This window comes from Canis aureus, chromosome 14, assembly GCF_053574225.1.
Source record: "Canis aureus isolate CA01 chromosome 14, VMU_Caureus_v.1.0, whole genome shotgun sequence".
In the NCBI taxonomy this organism is placed as follows: domain Eukaryota; kingdom Metazoa; phylum Chordata; class Mammalia; order Carnivora; family Canidae; genus Canis; species Canis aureus.
The window spans coordinates 56,941,413-56,958,917 of NC_135624.1; the positions used below are offsets into that span (position 1 = coordinate 56,941,413).

The 17,505-nt window shown below is 33.0% G+C and overlaps 1 protein-coding gene across 24 annotated transcripts in view; it reads left to right on the forward strand.

The window, feature by feature from the left end:
• Positions 1–17,505, forward strand: part of ADGRL3 (adhesion G protein-coupled receptor L3) — an 856,301-nt gene that overhangs the window by 757,018 nt on the left and 81,778 nt on the right. For 15 of the 24 annotated variants that reach the window (XM_077848164.1, XM_077848162.1, XM_077848167.1 and 12 more), the window contains 3 exons: positions 4,406–4,432; positions 6,994–7,162; positions 12,395–12,520. In XM_077848164.1, the coding sequence (XP_077704290.1) occupies positions 4,406–4,432; positions 6,994–7,162; positions 12,395–12,520 (322 nt within the window). The remainder of the gene's footprint in view (positions 1–4,405; positions 4,433–6,993; positions 7,163–12,394; positions 12,521–17,505) is intronic. The other 9 variants (XM_077848163.1, XM_077848169.1, XM_077848168.1 and 6 more) reach the window with 1 other exon arrangement.

Below are 17,505 nucleotides of genomic sequence, written 5' to 3' on the forward strand. Positions count from 1 at the left end.
CGTGTTACTAATTGATTAACCATTTTTAACAAAATGAGGTATAAGCATGAAATACTTGCATCTTTCTCTGTTCACTACTCTTTGAGCTATGTTCTTAAATATTCCTTAACCACTGGGTAGAAGATCTCTTAATTTGTCTTAGATGTTGCAACTTGGCCAGGGTATTCTGGTTTTTAGGTGTCTGATCAATTTAAAACTTGAATAACATACCCTTTTTAAAACATTCTTCCCCTGGCTAACATTTGTTGCTAGAAAATTAGTACAAGTGAAGGTGTTACTTTCCTTCCTCTTTCCACTCTTTCATTTGGTCTGTGAACACTGTAGTCCTAACAGGTCTTGTCTTTCCAATTCTGCTTTTAGGACTGGGCCCCCTGGATTGGTAGTTTTGCAAAGTAATGTCTCAAAGACCACTTCTATGTGAAGTCCATTAGTTGGGTTGCTGAAATAGCTCCTTTTAGAACATGGGGAACTGAATCTTCTTCGACAGTTAATCAGTTAGGAACTGATTAAAAGGGACAATAGGGAAAGCCTTCTGCAGAAGTATTTATCATTACTTTTTCTTCTATGAAAAATGAAATACATTTTACCTTGAGAAATTCGCTGACATTATCTTTATCATTCTTATGGTAACCCAAACCAAATTCAAAGGGAAATATCTTTATTCCTTTGATATAATTAGTTTTATTCCAGAGAAAGTAAATTTAGCTGCATACTGAACCTGGCAATATTGGGGTACTAATCAGGATATCTATATACACTTTGATAGCTCTTTTTCTCACTATTAAACTTACAGTTCAATTACCAACAACAATTAGCTAACTACCCAACAATTCCAGAGGATCCCAGAATACATTCACATTTAGCATCTAGGAGTGCTCAAAAAATTTTACAGATTAAATAATGCAACTACTTCATTGCTTTACACCTTTTGAGCTTATGAAAGTTTTCATTGGATGAATGGGAATTTTAGATATTTCCTTTCACAATTATTTCCAAACACAATACTCTATTTTGAACTCTTGAAATCGGAGAAAGAATATCCTATAACTAACTTGATTCATTCATGTTGTTTCTATCCATTCATCATCTGTCTACACTGATAAACTATATTATAAACCTTTATATCACAGTATTAGTATGTATAAGTTAATGTTTTGGCTGACACATCTATCCTCCTGAAGATGAATTTTGAGCTAAGTTTCCATTGGGCTAGATTTTAGTAGCCCTCTTGTGTACTTTGCAATTTTACAGAATATATAAATATATGCATAAATATTGTCACTTTATGCAGAGATCCCTAAAAATTCTGATCTTGATTCTAACGATCACTTTTTAAGATAATTTTATGACATTAATATTTAAAGCTTTCAATTTTAGATGTTATTTGAAAAAAAGAAGATAAAATGTTTGACAAAGGAAAATGTTTTTGCTAAAGAAATGAGGCTCTTTTTTCTATTTGTTCCTTGAAAATTGTATGTACAAAGTATTTTACTTCGTTTTCAGAAAGTCACCACTTCACAGGATAACCTGAAAGTTTCTGTTAACATCTGCCAAGAGCATCTTAAACCTTGTGTCCATATTTTTATAAAATCTTAAAATACTTGTAGTGAAATTGTTTTAGTCATACAACCTGGAATGAGATTTTATTTCAATAGACTTTCATTGGTAAGTCAGAATGAAAATTATTCAGCTTTGGGACTAGTTCTGTAGATATATTTTTTAAGTGAATCAATAAGTATATAAGTTTGCCACCATAACTGGTGGCAACATTATTATCAATTTAACTTGAATATAGTGGAGAGACTTTGTAAAACTAGATCCTCTAAGCCAACAAAATATCAGACAAAATGATGGAAGCCACTGACATATTATAGGTAATCTTCAGTGATCTTCAGATTTGGAATTATTGTGTGTTATTTATGATAATCTGGAAACAAAATTAACGAATGGTTCTCTGTCCGTTAGCATGGATTTCTATATTAAATATGAGCTGGTAATTCTTATAGCTAAAAGATACAAATTACATGCTTCATTAATTATTGCACAGGCTAAGCCACTGTAAAAGAAACACCCTAAAATCTAGTAGCTTAAATTTGTGACATAAACGTGGCTTAAATCTAATACAGTGGCTCCACGTCAAAAAACAGCTTCCATTTCTGGGTCTGAGGCTCTTTTGTCATTTTCTGCTAGCAAAGGGGGAGGAAAAAATGGCCAAGGGAAGCCCAATTCCAATCCTTTAATTGGCAAGACCCAGAAATGTCACAGTTTACTTCTGTTCACATCCCAGTGGACACTCCTTGAATGCATGGCTATAGCTAACTGGAAGTGAAGCTGGAATTACAGTCTTTGTTATTGAGTGGAACAACTGGTGCTTTCCCATAATTGCCAACAAAAACTGGTGAATTGTACCCTTTTTTGATATATCACTGTAATGGGAAAACATCTCACTCCAGCGACTACAGTGCAAGTTTTGTATTTTATTTTTGAAACATTTGGCTAGTTCAGTACAATTCTGTATAGCATGTTTGCATATGTTCCTATCTGCTAACCTTTGAAACTTTCTTTACTTGATACCCTACTATACAAATAAAAGTAGAAATAGTTATTCCAGTCAAGAACTTGGAATCACAGATGGAATATACTGATGCAATGGGAATGCATATAACGGAATAAATATCACATGATTATGCTCTATAACTTTTCAATATTGATCCATGTACAAGATTTTCTTTCTAGGAACAGTTCGCAACTGTTAAAGATGATCAATTCTTAGAAATTCTTTTTCTCTGTTTACCTTTCACACATCCATGGCATTATTTAAATATCACTTGGAATTCCATTTTCTGGCTTATGACGCTCTTTGAATGTCCTAGTCCAGCAATGTCCAGTAGAACTTTCTGTGAACCCAGAAATGTTCTAGAACTGCACTGTCCAATATGGCAGCTACTGGAGCTTTTGAGTGCTGGTAATGTGACTAGTGTGACTAGGGAACTGAATTTTAAACTTTATTTCATTTTAAAGAATTTAAATTTAAATAAACCCATGGGCCAGTAGTCACCGTATTAGACAGCACAGTTAGTCATTCTCTGCTCCATTTACAAACCTATTTCTGCCACATTTATTTTGCTGCATAATATTGCTCCTGAAATGTCCTCAAATGAATTTAACTACTCAACATCTATTATTTGGTATTTTATTCTTTGGGTGAGAGATTCTATATTTTCAATGTGACTTTACTCTAGCTTTAGTCTAATAATAACAATACCATATTTACTGTATATAAAACATGTCAGGCACTGTTCTGAGCACTTTATGCATAATATATAATTTCATTATCACAAGAAACCTGCATATAATTTTCACCATTTTATAGTGGTATGAACTGACCCAACCATACGTTAATTAATTTTTGCCTTTAGCTAGTTAAGTGGTTGATTTAAGATATGAATTGCAGGCAAACTGGTTTTAAATCCCAGGCTCTCCCTCCATTCTTTACTCTTCCATCATTTTGTAGGATGAAGTCTCCCTTCATAGTTCTCGTTAGGCAAAAATACATCACATTTTGGGTCCAAGAGCCTTATTTGTGTATTTGTAATATTGGAAACTATTGTCCCCAGCAGGAGATAAAAGAACAGTTTCTCTTCTTTTCTGTTCTATCACAAGTCATTGAACAGACTGTTTATAAAAAGATGATCCAAAAGGTTCCCTAAGTTATCTTCACTCATTTGGCACTGCGATCTTATTTTATTGGAATGATACAAAAAAAAAAAGTTAATATAAGTGATAATGAACAGGTGCTGTATGTTTGCTTCTATTACTACTAAAGATGATTCAGATTTCTTTCCTAGTACACTAACAGAAAGAATTTTAAAGTAGTCAGGATCGATTATTTTCAAAGGGCTGTAGTGTTCAAATTTAACTCAGGTCAATCATCTGCAAGTTAAAATTACTTAGAAACGTACTGTCCATAATTAAGTAATCTTACCTACTAATATTACCGAATCAGGATACCTTTAGGTGACATGAAATCTGTCATTTTAAGTATACCCCCAAGCCTTTTCCAGATTGCTCATAAGATTTCTCATTCTCTAGAGAAATGCGATCTCTAAGAAATAAATGTCTCTGTCAAGTCACAAGTAATATGAACACATGATGAAAAAATGGAATTTTTTTAGCCTCATAAGGGATATTGCAGTATTGTAAAATTGATTTTATTCCTTGTTATGTAAGTTCTCGTGGTCATTTTAGGATTTACCTTCTGGATATAAAGGGAAGGTTAATGATGCCTTTTAGGGAGGTGGGGTACAGAGGCCTTTGGGGACCAGGAGAATATTTTTCATATGAAATCTTTTGTCATAAAATGCTAATGTTGGTGTTCTTGTCTTTATGTCTATGCATTCTTTAGCTATGAGGATAACAGACCCTTCATCAAGTAAGAATGACCTGAATGGCTGATAAATTCCATTTATCAGTGTGGTCCCATGAACCAGCTGTCAGATCAGTACTGAAAAATCATTAGAGCTTCTGTCATTCACTTTGAGGCAGAAGAGCAAACTGTGCAGGAAAATACTCAGGCATACAACTTGTATGCAGGATAAATATGCTGCAGGTGTATTGCCAAAAACAAATTCTGCTTCACCTCTTTTAATTGGATATCACCTGAAATCAGTGCCACAGTCGTAGCAACTTCATGTGGTACAGACTTGTTTCGCTTTTAATAGCTTTCTCCTTTCATTGTGATGTGTTCCTCTGTGCTGCATATGTCGTCATTTCTGTTGTTTGTTTGGACATCGCTCATCTAAAATTATTTTGTGGTTTAGCCGTGTATCTTCAAAATGATCTTAGAAGTACAAAGCTACCCAATTGCAATGGATATTAATGAATTTCTATTTTAAATATCCAAAAGGGGAAAAAATACCTCCTTCAAAAATTCAATTTTTTGGACCCAAAATTACCTCTTTCAATTTTGACACATATCACCTGTTTATGAGTCTATCTTTTAAATTCCTAAAACAAAGCTACAAGTCTGTACTAATCTCACAAGAATAAACTCAAATGTTGATATTTGGGCTCTTTTCTTTTGTACATTTAAAAATTTTGTGTCCTGCCACAATATACTTAAGATTGGGGCAACCTAATGGGTGACCTTACTATAGACTTTCAGTTTGTTCTTCTGGTGAAGAGTCCTTTGTTTTCACTTTCTCCAGTGACATTTCACTTATTTCTTCATGCTCTTGCTTATTTTTTTTTCTTTACAAATTGGGCTCATTGTAGTTCTATATCGTTAACTCTTGGGCCCATCATGTGTTTTCTAGTAGATACTAGCTGTCTTGAGTATTTTATTGTATCATTTTATTTCTAAATTGAAATAGCAATTTTGCCTTGATTTAATGGTATTCTTTCCATTTTTCCTTTTTCCAACGCCTGTAAGAAGCTGAGAGCTTTACCTTGAGAGTTCCCGTATTTTTCAATTTAATTATAAACTAAAATATTAATATCTAAGATGTTTTCTGATTCATATAAGTAAACATGTCACATACAATGGCAAGTCTCCTTTAGGGATTCTTATTCAATAATGTTAATGTTTTAAATTGAACATGTTAAATTTAGGGGATATTTCCATATAAAATATAGTAGCTGATGGTTGTAGAAGAAAAACAGTAAATAGTCATGATTAATTTTAACAAGACATTAATACTAATTGACTACTTTGGGACCATATCTTTCTTAAGACGTAGTTCTCTCTGAAAACTTTACTAACCCAGCTTCAGATTTGGTAAATACGTGTGGTGTTTTTTTTTAACCGCTTCTTTTTGCAAAGTTTCAATCCCCATAAATATTGCTTCCTTAGACTATGCAAGTGGAAAAGTATAGTCGCTGAAAAGAAATATTTACTCTGTTCAAGGAAGGTGTGCTGGGAAAGGAGAGGGTGGGTTCATGAGTATATAGAGATCTAGGCTGGTTTGGTCCTATTCTCCTATATACTTCGAGAGGAGTTGAGAAGGATTCCATTTTCACTTACTGGATTCCCATTTATTGGAAAGATTCATTTTATGTTGATAGCAAATATATAACACACAGCCACAAATATATGGACTTCTGTCACCCATTGATATATTATTACTATTGTGAATGGCAGCTGGAAGAAACTAAGGGAATGGAGTGAGAGTGAGAATTGTCTTCCATTCTAGCCTACTTTGTTCATACCACTCCATCCCATTCTCAGCTTCATTTTCTCCTTCGAGTTTACAGACCCTTCAAAGAGATGAAGGTGCCCTGAGCTCTTAAACTTCTTTTCAACAAAGCTGCCAGTTGCCTGATTTTCAAAGTCTCATCCCACTTAACCTAGAAGACAGCAACCCAAAGGCTGAAACAATGAGGATTATGATACAGAGTGGAACAATTTTTCCCACCCACTGTGTCGCACGTGTTTTACATAACTGTAGAATTAGACAAATAGAACTTTTAAAATTCATACATATATTCCATATACTGTTTCCTTCTAATACAAGCTCTGCTTTTGTCAGTAAACACTAAAATTTTTATGGAAAAAGAGGAAATTTGGAAAAATGGGGCAAAAGTGTATCAGGTGAAGCACTAATGGAGAGAGTCCAATCAAACATATTATCATAACAATGAGGCCAGTGGAAACTAACATAGCTGTATAGACTTTTTCCCCCTTGCCATTCACCATAATTACATCTCCATATCATTTGCATATGTGCTGCAAATACATGAATAATTTAATAGTACAAATCTGCTTTTGCTTAAATGAATTTCTGTGTTCATAACATTCTCATTCATGTATATCTCCTCAAGTTTGAAAACTTGTAGTCCCCATTAAAATCTTAAAGTACTTATACCACCTGTCTTACATTTTCTGTCAATAAAACTTACCGTAACATTTTTTTCAGTGTCAGTATTGTTGATATATGACTGTGGTAATTAAAGACCAATCATTTGATAACCCTTCATTTTCTTTTCTCTCTACAGGTCATGGGTAATAGGTGCAATAGCTCTTCTCTGCCTATTAGGATTGACCTGGGCCTTCGGACTCATGTATATTAATGAAAGCACAGTCATCATGGCGTATCTCTTCACCATATTCAATTCTCTACAGGGAATGTTTATATTCATTTTCCATTGTGTCCTACAAAAGAAGGTAAGCAAAAATTCTCTATTTAAGAATAAATGGCATATATCTCATGTTAACAAAGCAACCATAACATAAGTCATTCTTGATGTTTTGGTCTCTGAAATAAATGTGTTACTTCATTAATTTTATTTTTTAATAGTAAAACAAAAGACACAAAACAGAAGCATAATAGTTGGTGAATATGTTTAATAGCAAAAAAAAAACAATCAAAATATTTTCTAATTTGGATGGTGAACAAAAATTATACTCTTGTAGGCTTGACCTTATAGTCTTTAATATTTTTATTGGCAGACACATGGAATTTGTGTATCAGAAATAGCTTTTCTAAGATGTTATGGAGCTGTAGGATGGAGATATATATATATACATATATATATATGCCATATATATATGGCATAGGAAATATATATTTTTCTGTTTTTCTTTAAAAACAAGTTTGTATATACTGGAAAATATGAATGTTTATCATTATGAGAACATTTGTGTTTTTTAAATGAACAACAAAGTACTTAGTAATGATCTTTGTACTTCTTTTCTTTAAAAGCATCTTTTATAAAATCTATGAGTTGGATAATTAGAATGCAATATTTAATTTTTCATGCTGCTCTATTTTTGTGATTTTTTTACATTTACAAGGACCTAAAATATTCATTTTCAAAGTTAAATTTAGCCACTAAATACTTCCATTGCATTTTTTTAGAAATCTCAAGATTGATTTTCTCATCTTATACATTTTAATTCTATTAAAAATATGATCATTATGGTTCCAATCACATAGACCCCTGAGCCAAGAAAGTCTGGGTATAAATCCTAGTTTCTCTACTTAACAGCATATGTGACTTTGGGCAAGTTAATTAACCTGCTCATGCCCCAGTTTCTTCATGTGTAACATGGAGGTAATAAAAATAATTATGAGATACTGAGAAGTGGCTCTGAAAATGAAATGTCAAAATGTGAAAATTTCTTCTAAGAAAGTAACAACACCTGAAATTTTTCTTTGGAAAACAAAGCAAAACATAGAGTGAAGATATCTATGTCTGTGATTTTTGGTTTGAGAGATTGATGGGACCTAAATCAAAACTTGAGATGGTGTCTACTTGTCAAGATGAGTCTGGTTGTATTCTGTTTCAGTTGTGTGTGGTGGTACATATGAAAAGTGTATTAACATAGTCATAAATAAGGCTAGTTATTTAAATAGTTAATTAAATAGTTATTAGTTAAATTATAGTTAATTAAATAGTTAGTTAAATAGTAATGATGACTCAGACGTATAAATGTAGTTTACAGAAAAGTAAAAAGAGTATAAGGGAATGGGTGGATTTTGATCTATTGGATTAGAATTAATTTAGAAAAGAGATTATATTACAATAGAGGAACCTTCCCAAATATTTAGTGCACATCCTAAAATTGCAGTTGCAAAAATATTTATTTATTTATTTTTTACTGATTCTGTAGATTGCTCTTTCATTTTGTTGATTATTTATTTTGCTCTGCAGAAGCTTTTTAGTTTGACATAGTTCCACTTACTAATTTTTGCTTCTGTTGCTTTTATTTGTGATGTCATGTCCAAAAACTCATTGCCAAGACCAGTGTCCAGGAAATTTTCCCCTGTATTTCATTTTAGCTAAATTTTTTGAGTAGTGTAAGATGGGATCCAATTTCATTCTTCTGCACGTAGTTATCTAGTTTTTTATATAATATTTTTATAGTATAATAATTTTTAGATTATATAGATTATTTATACTTTAATAGTATTAAAGTATAATAGCTTTTAAACTATTTATTGGAGAGATTGTCCTTTTCCTATCAAGTATTCTTGGCTCCCTTGTGAAATGTTAGTTGACAGTAAATGCCTTCATTTATTTCTGGCCTAATTCTGTTCTCTTCATCTGTGTGTCCATTTTTATACCACCACTATGCTGTTTTGATTATTACACCTTTGTACTATAGTTTTTAAGCAAGAAGTATGATGTCCCTAGCTCTGTTTTTTCAGGATTACTTTGGCTATTGTGGAGGGGTGGGGGTGGGAGAGTGGTTCTGTACAAATTTTAGGATTTTTTTTCCATATCTGTGAAAAATTCTATTGGAATTTTGAGGGACTGCATTGAGTCTATAGATGGCTTTGGGTAATATGCACATTTTAACAATATTAAGTCTCTTGGGAAGTTTCTCTTAAGCCATCTGATTGAATTTCAATAATGTGTCCATGCTGATGTAGTTGCTCAAATGTTTTGATTAAAGAAATATGAAATATTACATTATTGAGATATTTTGCCTTATAAGGGTTATTTGTTGATTGATTCAACTCCTTAACAAAAATCAAACTTTGAGTTATCAGTCCTTTTTTTTTTTTTTTTTTTTAAATTTTTATTTATTTATGATAGTCACAGAGAGAGAAAGAGAGGCAGAGACACAGGCAGAGGGAGAAGCAGGCTCCATGCACCAGGAGCCCGATGTGGGATTCGATCCCGGGTCTCCAGGATCACGCCCTGAGCCAAAGGCAGGCGCCAAACCGCTGCGCCACCCAAGGATCCCTGAGTTATCAGTCCTATTCAAAGTTGCATAATAGGACTCATACCAGGATTTCTACTGGTGATGTTAAAGTTATCACTTTTTCTTTTGTTATGCACTTGATTATAAACCCCACAGGGTATTGTAATTATTTTATTTCTGATCTGAGAGCATAAAAGAAATATTCCATTGGTAAGGTGTACTTCTTTTCCCATCTTCTATATTCTGGAACAATGTTAAAATAATAAGGTATCATATCTGATAGTGGTAAGATGGAGTATGATGTGAAATAGTGGATTAGACTATGCAAGTGATTGAAAAAATAAATAACTTTTATTGTAACCTAAAGAAAAATATTTCATAGACATAGCCCCTTTTATTTAGCTTTTTTCTTTTTAAAATACATGCTTAGTGCTTCAAAACTAAACAGAAATAGAAACATAAAGTCAGTAAAGATTCAGTAAGTAATATACCTAAACATGGAACTTAGCATCACTAGATATCTTGGTTTGCCAGTTGTTTATATAACCAGTTCAAAATATTTAGTCTTTGTTGGAAAATGTAAATAGTCCATGATGAATTCCTGTGGCTTATATAATACCTCTGCCTTTGTAATGGGTATGGGAGTGGCTCTTTCTCTTTCTTTCTCTCTCCCTCCCTCCTAAAATATTTGTTTAGGTTTAAATTGCTTAATTAAAAACCACTTTCTTTTCTAAAAAGAAAAATATACTTGTTGAGTACACTAAGAAAAACAAAGTGGGAGGACGTAGGTTATGATCAAAGTTTAGGTTTTTGGAGATACTTCATTAATTCAAGACTAAAATGAAACTGCAATTGATAGTGCTTACCTTTGGGTAGAGATTATTTTAAGCTTTCTCAAATTCTAATTAAAGCATTTGTTCTTATTTTTTCCAGATACAGAGAAAGGGATAATTTAATAGATTACTTTAATAATAATGTTTACATATTAATGTTAGAAATGTGGCCTCTTAGAAGGAGCTTTCTGATCATAGAGTACCTGTGAGAGGTGGATTTTTTCACATAAGGCAGAGAAAGTCCTCAAAGGTTGCCCACACTCTTCACAAATACCTAGGTTGCCTTTGTCCATCTTGTCTGTCCTTTCTTTCAACAACATTCTCTAACCTGACAGATTCCAACCTATCTTTTGAAGATTCTTTCAGAAACCCTCTTCTCTGAGAAGCCTTCCTGGGTCCCCCTACCTAGTGACAGCAAGCCCTCCTTCCTCCATGCTTTGATTCACCTGTATTTATATTGTTGTTCCTATCACAAAATAAACATTTAATAAATGTGAATTCTTCAAACAAACTTGAACGTATTCTATCTTTGATTCTGCTACATCTCTGATAGAAAGAACTTTCTTTTTTTTAAAGATTTTATTTATTTATTCATAGAGACAGAGAGAGAGGCAGAGACACAGGCAGAAGGAGAAGCCGGCATCATACAGAGAGCCTGACCTGGGACTCGATCCAGGGTCTCCAGGATCACACCCTGGGCTGTAGGTGGTGCTAAACCGGTGTGCCACCGGGGCTGCCCAGAAAGAACTTTCTAATATTAAGATATAATCACTTAGTTTTGAATGCTAGTATTTATATATCATTGACACTCTTATTTCTTTGCTTTTGATTCTAAATAATGTCCCTCAAAAAAGCACATACTTATAACTTAGCTTTAAATACAATTACATTGGGATATTACACTGTCACAGATTGTGGAAAGAATGAACTCATGTGAATTCAATATGTAAAAAGCTAAGAATAACTATATATGCTGTGTTATTTCATAATCATAAATTTGGAATGTATAACCAATAAAATGTCCCAGAATGTGTTTTTAATTGATGAAGACGGAACTGGGGATTATTTTTGTTGTTGTGGATAGCAGAAGTATGATTTAGGGCATTTCCTGTTTATTTTTGTACCTCTTGTTTGATTAAAGAGGCACTAATAAACATTCTAAACGGGATAAAAGTTTTCCCAGAATTTGTTGATGTGTTTTCCTGATTGAAAACATCAACTAAAAAATGTTTATCTCCTTTTTTCCCTGTGATCTTATTTACAAGCAAGATAAGAATTTAATAAAAGAAAGCAATCTGTGATTATTGAATAGAACTAATTTGAGAAAATAAAAATATTTTGAATTTTATCTTCTAAAGTTACTAATTTGACCTCTTTTAAGAGAAATAAACTTAAAGAAATACAAATTTAAAAGAGATTCTTAGCTCAACACATTCCCTTTTTTCTGTGTTTAAACATTCTTAAAAAAAAAAAAAAAAAACATTCTTTTTCTCTTTTCTCTTCCTGTCTCTCCCCTTGTCCATCCCCTCATTTCTCTGTAGCTTTCTCACTAGACCTCTGTTCAAAGAACAATTGCACCAATAGGCTACTTCAAATCAAATTTACGAGACTAAACACAGGGTCTCAAGTTTTTATTTTTTGAACTACGAGGTAGTAGCATTTTAGCATGATTAGGCATGTGTGTGTGCGCGTGTGCATATTTTAAAAGGCTCCAGTTATGCAAAATTTCAAGCATGGTGGCTTGAATATCATTTTATATTGTAAAATATATGCTGAGCAGACTTTCTTGTATCTGTAGGGCAAGGAAATAATTATATTAATTATCTAAAAATGAAACTCACATACATTTTATACCATAGTTCTCAGCTGAAATGAATTATGTTCTAACAGAAGTTAATATTTAATTGGCTAGGTACGAAAAGAGTATGGGAAATGCCTGCGAACGCATTGTTGTAGTGGCAAAAGTACAGAGAGTTCCATTGGCTCAGGGAAAACATCTGGTTCTCGAACTCCTGGACGCTACTCCACAGGCTCACAGGTAAATAGTTTTTCATTAAAATGAAATATCTCTTGTTGTCCTTTCTTGACCAGAACTATTTTCTATCCCAAGCATTTAAAACATCAAATTTGTTGTTGTTGTTTTTATTGTTTCAGTGTCTTAAACAGGAATGATGATGACAAAAATTTCAAAAACCACATTGCAATAAAATTATGAAACTTAGGGTTTCAGTTTGCATAGTAATTAATGATTTCAAATTTTTCCTAGTTGAATGGACATAGAAGATGTAGAAAGGGAGTTGGTACTTTACCCACCAATTCTAAGAGAATATTTTATATATATGATTCTTAAGGGAATTTTCTCTTTTAACCAGTGTAGTAACTCTATTATTGCATACTGAAAATATGTACTTATTAAATGGTATGTTTAGTGAAACGGTCTTTACTCATTATATGCTGATAAGTTGAAGACAGTTCAAGGCAGTGAGGGACACCATAGCAGCATCATTGGCTGCCTCCCACTATCCAGCACTTGATGTATCTGCAACATCGACTGTCACTTGGGAAGCTGTAAACTTTCAAGCAACTTTCAAATAACCTCCCATTTTCCCAACCCATGGTGTTAGCGCAAAGACTATTAGGTAGAAATTTCAGCAACTTGAGGGTGCTGAAATGAGCCAGTCAAATAAAAGACAGGGTTATGCGGGCTATGAGTGAGTCTGAGTTCAAACTAGCCAACTAAAATTTTGAAGAGTTCCTGATACAAGGGGAAAAACAATCATATTATCAGTGTTGTCAATTGATTTCTAAAGAACACTTCAAATTGATAAAGGTGTGAATCAGAAACTTAGTTTTTCTTAACCCTTTTAGTTCGATTTATAAATCTTAATTTTTTGTAAGTTCAGTAAGATTGTATAAAATAAGAAAGATTACTTCAGATGTTCTTTGTTCAATGCTTGTGTTGTAAACCTAATAGATTAAATGTTCCATTTAAGAACAAGAATTCCATTTATATGCCTAGAAAATTAAATATCCCTGACTTTAAATCATTTACAAACTTAACATACCATTCTCTCAAACACATTCACTTCAGACTGGACAGTCACATGCCCGTAACTAGCACTTGAACGATTCATAAATGAAATATTATGAACATGTTCTCATAAAGAAACACTCTCCTTAAACTGATGGAGTTCCCTTTTATCTTACGACTAAAACCACATCTAATCTTTTCATCTAACATTTCCAACTAAAAATTTAAAACTAATGTGTAACTGTCAAACTTTCCAACTATTAACACTTAAATTAGCAACCACAAATTATCATAATAGACATGAAACTTATACCTACATATAATAAACAATTATTAATAGTTTGAATTGTACTTATTATTTCTTTAACTTACTGATGTTACAAAAAAAAGTTGCATATTAGCTGTTTCAGTTTTGGTGGGCTGAGATTTCTAAGTGTAGGACTGCTAAATTGGCGAATTAGAAATCTGAAGTATCATATAACTGTAGGTAGGGTACACCTGGATGATGCTTCTGACATGAGGCTCTTAGATTCCACACGTTTATTTTCAAACTGATAATCCTTACCTCCCTTTTTGTAATAATCTTTTCCACAACTTCTAAATTGAAATTGCTAAGATCGTGTATGTCGTTATTCCTACATGCTTTTCATATAGCCAAGCTCATCAGCTACCATCCCGTAGTCATTTGTCAAATACCATTAATGAAACAATCCTATTTGGGAATTTATGTATTATTTTAAAAAAACATTGCTTAATGTTTAGCAGTAATTCTAAGCTAAAAGAGCAATGCAGGTTAATAGAATAATAATAAGCTTGCTGTGTGGATAGCCCTTGGTTTGAATTCTAGCCTTGGCATGTTCCAGCCATGACACAAAACAAGTTACCTAATATCACTGACACTCAGATTTTTCATCCGTAAAATAGTGGTAATAATATTTATTTCTTATGTTGTTAGGAAGTTTGAAATAATATATTCAAAACACTGAAAACAAATTGTAAGTACTTGAGAAATTGGAGCAGCCATCACTTATTAGTGTCATTATTACAGAATATAATTTCAGATATAAATTTTTAAACTCTATCATATTTTTCTTCAGTGTTATAGTTCTTGTATCACAATTCTAGTCCTACAAAAAAAAACCCTTACATTGTTTTCTTACACTTAATATAATACTAATTCTGATCAACTATGACAGTCCAACGCTACATAAAGTAATAGTTACTTAAATCCAGTCTGTTTAGTAAAAATAATGTATTTCATATTATAGTCTAAAATACTGATAGTCTAAAATACTGATATTAAGATAAAATTTTGTAACTATGGATGTCTTTTCCATAACAGAGAACTTGTAAAATAACAATCACTATATTTTTAATTTTTTACTAAGAAATTTTGAATATCCCCTATATAACGGCAGACTTCTAAGCTATGGAGGTACACTGATTAAAAGACAACTTCCCCTGTGATCTAGAGTTTTCATCTTAGTTGTGGAAGACAGAAAATTTATTTACAAACCAACAGAAAATACCAAAGTATGAAAGCTGGTAGAGATCCAAATGTAGTGATTTGATACAGAAAGCCCAGGTGGCTACTTGGATTAAGTACTGGAGAAAGATTAATTTGGAAGATGATATTGACACCAAGATTCTGAATGACAGGAAGGAATTCAGGGGAAGAGTTCCAGGTGAGAGAACTCTAATGCAAAGCCCTTAAGTTCGGGGAGGACTTACAAAATCAGGAATGGAAAGAATGTCATTGGCTAAATGGATGAAAGTGAATGGGTGAGGAAGACAAAGGAGAAGGCTAGAGATGGATCAATAATAGTTTGTAAGTGTATGCAAATTTAGATTTTATTTCGATTACTTTAGAAAGCCTATGAGATGATTTAGAAAAGGAAGTGGCCAGGGAGATTATCCACATAATACAGATCATGTGGCTTCCATGTAGAAAATGGAGGAGTGTGATTGGCAAGAATAAAAAGAAAATCCTCTCCACCTGTTGCTCCCCCATACCTACTTCCTGGTGCAAATAATCACTTATAAAAGCTTAGCAACCAGGGATCCCTGGGTGGCGCAGCGGTTTAGCTCCTGCCTTTGGCCCAGGGCATGATCCTGGAGACCTGGGATCAAATCCCACACCGGGCTCCCAGCGCATGGAGCCTGCTTATGTCCCTGTCTCTCTCTCTCTCTCTCTCTTTGTGTGACTATCATAAATTAAAAAAAAAAGACTTTAAAAAAGCTTAGTAACCACCATAATCACACAAACACATATTCACAGACATATATATATATATAGGATTGGTTTGTGTTTATAAAAACTATGAATTAAAATATTGTCCTTCCCACTGTGACTTTCTTTAATCGGTCTGTCATTTATTTTTTATTTGTTTTATTGACTTTGTAGATGTATTTACATTTATCATATACTATTTGAAACCTAAAACAATGTGTGTAACATCTGTTAAATTATGAAGCATAATAATAAAATGAATACCATTGAACTCAGGAACTGAACATTTTCCATAGATTTTCCCTTCCCTTCCCTGTGCCTGCAACCAAAAAACTTTTGTTCTTCATTTCCTTGACCTATTCTAATAGTTTCTCCATCTCCAAAAAAAATGTTTAATATTGCTTTTTAAAATCCTTTTTTAAAGTGGTATATTATTGTGTATAGTATTCTGTGACTTTTTTCATCCTCATATCATCCTACTTCATTCCATGAACGTTTAAGTGTTGGCTCTGTGCTATATAATGTATACTTTTCCTCTGCCTGCAATATTTTATCTTTTTTCTCCTTTCTCTATTCAACTGTTATTTGATATAGAGTAGTAAGTTGTTAACCTCCTAGATCAGGAACCAGTTGAGTGGATTCAGATGTAGATTTTGTCACTTATTAGATCTGTGACATTGACGTGCTAATTAACTTCTGAACCTTAGTTTTCAGATGAATAAGAGTATTTGCTTCAAGGAGTTCATGTGAAATTTCAGTGAATGAATAAATGAAAGTGCCATAGTGTAAAGCCTAGAATATAGAAAGAATTAATTGAAATATTTAAAGATTTGACATATATAAGATACACATTTTACATATAAAATACATTTTATGTATGCATACATATAATATTTATAATATACCAGGTATTATTTCATGGTGTGATACACCAATAAACAAAAAAGACAAATCTTCTCTTTTTCTAGGGCCTCAAATCTAATGCAGACATTAGACATATTAGACATTATATTTACATATAAGAAATAAATGCATTGTAATTCTAGTTCATGTATAAGGTGATAATGACTACAGGAGAAAATAACACGGTTAGGTGGGGGGAGTAGAAGAACAAGCTAGGTCTCTTTAAGGAGAAAATATTTGAGCAAAAAAATAAAGAGATGGAGTTATTCATACATGTGTCTGGGAGAAGAACGCGTTACACAGAGGAAACAATTGTACAAGCCTAAGGCAGAAGCGTGCTTGGCTTGTTAAGGAATGGCAAGAGGACCAGTGTGGCTAGCCCAGGTTGGGGAGACTCACAGAAGATGAGGTCATGGGAGAAGCTCATGTAAATGTCACCTAAAAAGGATCAAAATTCCATCAAATCTGTTCGGATGTCACTTCTTCAGGTGGTGCTCACGGATTTCCTAGGCAAGGACATATCTCCTCATTATGTGCCTTAAACTTTTTAAATTATGTAGTGTAACAAAATTAACAAAAGGACATAAAATATAGGTGTATGCATGGTGATTTATTTCCCCTCCATGGGTCAAATATTAGAATGTTGGGAGTACCTCAGAAACTCTTTGAACCTTTCTCCATCATTCACCTCTAACGTAACCCCCATCTTAAGTTTTAACAGTGCATTTTCTTTTGCATGTGTTTGATACTTATTCACATGAAATCCTCTAGTACATATTCTCTTCTACTTTCTTTCTTTATTAAGACATCTGTGTTGTTTCAGGAGGCTATGTTGCTTTTTATTGTTATTGTAGTATAC